Raw genomic sequence first — 6,894 nt, forward strand, 5'->3', positions numbered from 1 at the left:
TACAAACATCAATGGAGGCAAATGCAAATCATGGGGATTTGTTTACAAGTCCTCATAAAAGGGTGGGTTCTCTAAAGCTATTTAAAGTGCCCTAGCTGTTCAGAAAGGGAATGTTTGTGGGGCAAAGTTTTACAAAGGCAAATAAGGGCTTGATTGAATTCCTACAAGGCAACATTTTTTTGGTTATTGTTAAAAAACAAAAAAGAGCCTATGCTTATTGTTATTTGTGAGCTGCCTTGAGAAACTGAACTGTTTTCAGGTCCGGCTGAAAAGCGGAACATAATTAGGATTAATCCAACAATGCAAAGCTTCCCACATGATCAGAGCTGCGTCTCTCCCACCCCTCGCCTTCCAAACCATCGGCCTGGGGGCTCCTACCCTGTTCTCCTATGTCGAAGGCTGAGGTTGTCTTTCATGGACGGGCTGTCAGGCATGAGGACCTCCGGGTGGGCGGACACGTCCAAGACCCCGGCGTAAGGCCGGCTGCTGCTCCTCTCCCTTTCCTTGGCGGCGTCTTCGAAGAGCACTTGGCTGCTGAGCTTATTGAAGACGATCGTGTTCATGGTGGCGGGGCGGGCGCGCGGGCAGCCCGGCGGCCGGGGCTGAGGAGAGTCTGGTCAGCCGGGGCGAAGGAGGCGCGCGCTCTTGCGCTTCAGGGGCGCCGAGGACTCGACGGGCGCTGCAAGAGGAGGAGGAGGAGAAGCATCGGGTTACTGGAGGGGGTGGGGGAAGCAGCTGAAGTCGCCGGAGACGCCAAAGCCGAGGAGATCGAGGGTTTGGCAAGGGAAGGGGGAGCGGCCCGGAAACGAGCGCGCTTCCCTTCTCAGTGCGCCAGAGCCAGGGCGCACGGTTTGGGGGCAGCAGGCACGGGGGGGGGGGGCTTTGGGGTAGATGCCCAGGGTCCCATGCTGCAACAGAAGGAGCAAGGGCGCCCTTCGTCCCTACTCAGGGAAGTAAGGCGCATCCCTATCTGACCCCCCCACCTGAGCAGGACTCCAAGCGCGCCGCTTTTTGACCCACCATCCACAGAGCTGCTGTTAGAACTCGGTCTTAGAGGATGCGTTCACACGAAGGCCTTTTAAGAGCCCGATGGGTCCCGAGCATAGCTGTCAACGTTTCCCTTTTTTAAAGGGAAATTCCCATATTCCCGAATAGGATTGCTCGCAAGAAAAGGGAAGAGTTGACAGCCCAAGCCATTTCGGTCCCCGCAGATCAAGGGGTGGGGGTGGGGTGGGATCCTGCGGCCCTCCAGATGTTTGCTGGACTCCAGTCCCCATCATGCCTGACCATGGACCGTGCAGCCTGCGGCAGATGGGAGCTGGAGTCCGGCAACATCTGGGAAGCCACAGGGGGGTGGCTTGGGGTGTCAGGACCCACCCTCAAAGGTTGCCCACACACACATGACATCTTTCTTCAAAAAAATAAAGGAACTTGGCCGCTTCTTGAATGGAGCTTTAGCCCACAAAATTTAAGTCGTATCCAAGTTCACACGCAAGGCGAGGTGGGTGGGAAGCCAATCCTCCATTTCCAGTCCAAAGTGCCATTTAAACTTCGTTCTTAAGTGATGGCCCTGGTCTAGCAGGTGTGGAGTGAGCGTCTCTTACTGCAACCCTCCAGCGTTCCTGGATCTTGGCGTTGGCGTGCTTGTCTCCTCTCTCAGCCTAGAAAGCTGCCTTATATCGAGTCAGACCTTTTGGCCCCTCTCGTTCTGCGTGGTCCCACACAGACAGTTTCCAGGGTTCCAGTCCTGCGTGAAACTGAACCTGGGATATTTTGCATGGGAAGCAGATGCTCTACGACTGAACTACACTCACTTGCCTTTAATGCAGAAGGGGTGGGCGGGATCTTGTTTTCAAAAAGCATCGCTTGAGGTTTAAAGCCCAGTGATGGCTGGTGCCCAGAGGCGGAGCCAATGACAGGCAGTGACTTTGACTCCATCTTCTCTCTTCCCTACTGAAGGGCAACACTGAGACGACAGAGGAGGAAGCTGGCAGCCCGGTCACCCTCTAGACTGGTTTTAAGGAGGAAGAGAGGCAGGTGGAGGCGAGGGCAGGCGGAGTGTCCCGTTTTCCCCGGGGAATCAGCATCCGCTGTAACAAAGCCTCAAGCGTACACGTCGAAGTCGACAAAAACGACATAGGCAGAACATTTCCTCCCCGCGGATCTTGAGGCGTCCATAGGCTTCCAATCTTTCTCCTTGCGCGAACTCAAGGGTGGGGGGGGGTGGAAACGAGGAGAGGCCACGGTCCGTTTCCCCTCTGGCCATTCTCGGGCGAAGAAAGTCAGACAGAACCGCTGGACCCATTGAAACGGGGTTGTTGAAACGGGGCAAAAAGCGGGGTGGAAAGCCAGGAATCAAATGAATGTATCTTATAATAGGCGTTCCAGGTGAAGGATGGAAACGCTTAACATTTGGAAAGGTGTGAGGGCGCTCAGACTTTTCCAAAACTGAGGTGTAAAAAGGCTCTGCTTTATCCCTTTTCTTTCCCATCCAATCCCTTATTAAGGAGCAGGTGTCACAAGCAGCAGCCGAGAGGTCTGAAAGCGGGTTGTTAAACCGCAGATGCGTAAAGATCGAGAGGGCATTTTCTATCTGCGGTGTCAAATGCGCCTCGCTGCTGCTGTTTGCGCCACGTGTTGGTAAGGGGCATTGTGTGTCTGGGACAGCGAGACGTGTCTCCAACGTTGTCTCTCTCTGAAGGTCCTCCGGGCCAGGCGTCTTGACAGGGGAAGCTCAAGGGAGAATTTCAGCCTAACGTGTGAAAAGGCGTTCTCGTGAAAAACACATAGGCGCATAGAGCAGGCACAGGCAAACTCGGCCCTCCAGATGTTTTGGGACTACAATTCCCATTATCCCTGACCACTGGTCCTGTTAGCTAGGGATCATAGGAGTTGTAGTCCCAAAACATATGGAGGGCTGAGTTTGTCTATGCCTGGTTTAGAGGAACTGCGAGGTGCCGGAGCTTTAGCCCAGCGGACGACCCGAAAACCTCCGTCATATGACCCAGGCTGCAATGCATTGAGACCCTTCACGCGTGTGCGCGCACAGAGCCAACGCTTAAAAAACACCTTCCACATCTTAAAGAGCGGGCTCCCAGTTCAACTTGTGCTTTAAATGAGCATCCTCTAGATTTCAGGGACCCGTTTGATGGAAGGCCATCAAACTGAACGGGGGGATAGCGCACAAAAGTGAAAGGAAATATAGGAATGGAGGCGTGCGCACAACCCTCTCAAGTGCAGACGAGGAAGATACTGGACCTGTCAAAAGGGGCCAACAGATACCCGCTCTTGGGACGTAAAGGAGGGGGATAAAACAGTGTAATAACCATATAGTGTACACACAATTGTAGCTGTTGGCATCCGTCTGTCTGCAGTGCGCCTTGGGGGGGGGGGTGTCAAACCCTTGGCGAGTTACAGCGCCTGCGGTGGCTGTGGAGACCGAAACGGGAGAGAGCGCAGTGACCAGGAGTTGAAGATGATGGTTGGCGGGCATCTTCCTGAGAACCGGACCGGCAGCCACCCGAAGGGGCGTCTCTTTGCTTCGCTCCTCAGTCCGTCCCCCCGGGGCCAAAGCATCCCTTCTCGCGGCGGTGTATTTGGGTGGCTCCAAGATCTCCTCTACTGGCTTACACTTGGAGAGGGGACCGTCCGCCTCTCCCTTCCCGTCTCAAGCCGGCGTCCATAGCACCCTGACACACCTCGACCATTGTGTCCAGGCACAATCCACGCCGCAGGGCTGTCTGATTCTTGCGCAGGATGCGGCCGCCCGCCGCCCAGCTCTGGCCCCGGCGTCTCTCTTTCCCTCTAGGCCGAGGATTTTCTTCCCACCTCGCAGCCCGGCGGGATCCGAGCCATCCGCTGCAGCACGAGCAACGGCTCCTTATCCGGGAGGGGGGTCCGGTTTCCGTGTGGTTTTAAAAACAAGATCGGGGCCCTTTTCTTCCTCGGGCTGCTCCCCCCTCCCCCCCCATCCCCCGAGAGAGAAAGTACCACTTTCTCCGCCAAGCAGTCAGCGCGCGGCCGCTTTTCCTCGTCCGAGTAACCAGAGAAATTAACTCGACGGGCCACTGTCAATATTTGCAAGGATGTCGTTCAGACTCTTGTTTGACTAGTGCGCATGAAAAACGAGCAGGGCCGAGATCCTAAGAACACACGCGCGCGCCGCCGGATTCGCCAGGGCTCCAGTCCAAGTCCGCGCGTGTTGAGGACCAACTCTCCCCCTGGACACGCGTGTCTATGAGCGACGTGTGACTTTGTGTACAGGAATGCGTGCCCACTACAAGCGCCTCTTTATCCTGCTCCGCGGGATTTTCTGCCCGCCTTTTTGGATCCCACCCAACCGCAGAAATTGTCCCTTTAGGATGGCTCCTTGCTAACGTTTGTAGGAAGGTGGTCCCTTTTCCCCTCCTTGTTTTGCGAGGAAAAAGCCTCGCCCTGCCCCTCCCCGTCCAACACCACCGTCGCTTAGGTTTAGCTCAGGAGGGGGGCGGGGGGGGGCTCCCACGTTACAAGCCGTGTAGACAGAGACCACGTATGAATCCGAGGCAAGGACCACAGTTGTCAAAAGGGAGAATCCCCACTCTTTGGACAGATGATGTTGGAAGAAATCTATTTCAACCACGCTGATAATAGGAAAGGAGAGGGATGGAAAGCAGTCACTAAACTGCGTCTCAATGAGCTCTTACAAAAACATAGGAACCAAAAGCGGCGGGAAGGGGGAGCGGAGCAGGTCCTTGAACCAGCGTCAGCAGCAGCAGCAGCCAGACGTCTCTAATTCCTCGTTAACACACAGCACGTCGGTGCCTACAACGCGTATCCTAATTTATGGCTTTTGCAAACTCACGCGCGCGCACAACTCGAACTCCAATGCCCCAGATTCCCGGGGACTCGGAAAGGAGCAGAGCGCCACGACCCCGGGATGCCTGCAGAGAGACCTGCTTCCCGCAAAGGTCGTCGCTCCGCAGAAGCCGCTGGGGCGCCATCGGCAGGCCGGTCACATCCGCTCCTCCGGCGCCGCAGGACAGCAGGCGACCGACCACGCAGCGCCGCCCGCGCCACGAAGGGGGACAAACAAGCGAGCGCCTCTCTTGGGTCGCAGAGGCCCCGGAAACCCAGGGCGGCGCAAAGCGGACTCGCCTCGAATGACCTGGGTCGCTTTTCACAAGACACCGCGCAGGCATCCAATGAGAAGGATGCGCGTCTGGGAACGCCAGCGCGCTCGAACGGGCTCCACACGAAAACCAAAACCATTCCGGGGCCGCTTAAAACACACCACGGAGAGAGTCCCTCTCTCTTTTCAAATCGCTTTCAGTGGCCGCACCTCCTCCTTCCCGCCGAATTATGCCATTTCAACCCAGTTTAAAACACCCTAGTTACCTTCGCGCGTGCCCAGCATAGGCGTCGCGAGCCGCAGTTACGCGGGCGGGCGCGCGTCCCCTCTGGGCTCCTCAGCGCCGACAGCGCTTTGCCCGCTCCCGCCCCCCCCCCCCGCGCGGGGCAACTGCACGCTGCCCTCTCGCGGCGGCGCTTTTTACAAAGGGGCAAAACCACTAAGGACCCAAAACGCAGGGGAGTAGAAGGGAGCGCGACCAAGGAGCGGGGGCAGGAGGGCACGACTCTGTAGCCGGGGCACTGGTGGTGGTGGTGGTTGGCCTTGCGCGAGCGAGTGTGGGAAGGTGGAGAGGTCAACCCCCCCCCCGGGCTCCGGCGTCCTTTGGTTTGGTCGGGTTCAGTCAGACAAATGACGCGCGCGCACCTTCCCCCCCCCCATGCCCGAGGCAGGGTCCCGTGGCCGTACCTGGCGCCTGCGGCTGAGGGTCGCTGGTGGTGAGGTGGGTGCGGGCTGCCGCTTTCCTCGCTTCCTCGCTTGCCCGGCCTCTCCTTCTCCCATCCCCGCTCCCGCCGCCCGTTGTCAGCGCGCGCAGCAGCCCCTGAGAGCTCCTGAACCACAAGCTCTGACCGCGGCCGCCGCTCGCCCTTTATTGCCCAGGCAGGAGCTGACGGGCCCCGGAACGTGAATAGCCGCGCCTTCTCATGTTTCCCCTCTGGCCAGCTCAGCCCTCGAACATCCTCCCCCTGCCGTATCCAGCTTCCCGGGCAGCTCCGGCTTGGAAAGCCCGCGGCGGTGTCTGTCAAGGGGACGGCGAGCGGGGGGGGGGGGGGAGGAGCGGGCCCAGGCTCGGCCTGCCTTCGTCTGCTCCTGCTTAGTGGAGGGCAAGATGCCCCCGAAGGCCCTAAGAAGAACCCGGGGCGTAAGAAGCAAGTTAAGGTCAGCATTGTCTTCTAGGAAAACCAGAGGGCTGGAAGTAGCCCGGAGACATCTCAGAGGTTGCAGATCCGGTGAGAAGTAAGTTAAATGCCCCATGTATAGAATTGCAGTCTAAATCCATTGTGCTCACCCGGATTTATTTCTGAGTAAACATGCTTCGGTTTGTAAAGTGACTATCCCAGGTCTCCACATTTGTGTAAGAAGCCCCATTGGATATGCTGGGACTAAGCTCTGAATAAACACATGCAGTATCTGGGTGGGGATGGCGTTGCCAGAGAGAAGCCCTTGTCACCAACAGCACCATCCTAAACATGTTCAGAAGTGAGTGCCAGGATGCCCAACGAGACTTGCTCCTGGTTAAATGTTTGCATGGGGTCCACAGCCTGCGTGGTCTTGTCGCTTCCTTGGAAGAAGCTGGAGAAAGAGAAAATCACTTCTAGATGCTTGGGGAAATTATGGCTGCTTCTGTGCAGGTGACTCCCAAGTCTTAAAAGAATAAACACGATTCTGCACTTTTCTTCCTCTTTTGCTCTTTTGCTTTCCCATTAGCCAATCACTTCTTGATACATAACTCGATGCACAACTTCTTTTTTTGTAAACCATAATGAATTGTATCTATTTGTGCT

General features: G+C 56.7%; 1 protein-coding gene across 2 annotated transcripts in view; it reads right to left on the minus strand.

The window, feature by feature from the left end:
- MKX (mohawk homeobox) overlaps nt 1-6,138 on the minus strand; it is a 60,554-nt gene extending 54,416 nt beyond the window's left edge. The window contains exons 1-2 of one of the 2 annotated variants that reach the window (XM_082193816.1): nt 5,798-6,136; nt 379-679 (exon numbers count right to left, since the gene is read on the minus strand). In XM_082193816.1, coding sequence (XP_082049942.1) covers nt 379-563 — 185 coding nt within the window. In that variant the 5' untranslated portion in view covers nt 564-679; nt 5,798-6,136. Of the gene's footprint in view, nt 1-378; nt 680-5,797 lie in introns of both variants that reach the window. The other variant, XM_082193817.1, reaches the window with a different exon arrangement.
- Nucleotides 6,139-6,894: the final 756 nt, after the last annotated feature.

This window comes from Podarcis vaucheri (genome assembly GCF_965113315.1).
Source record: "Podarcis vaucheri genome assembly, chromosome: 12".
Classification (NCBI taxonomy): domain Eukaryota; kingdom Metazoa; phylum Chordata; class Lepidosauria; order Squamata; family Lacertidae; genus Podarcis; species Podarcis vaucheri.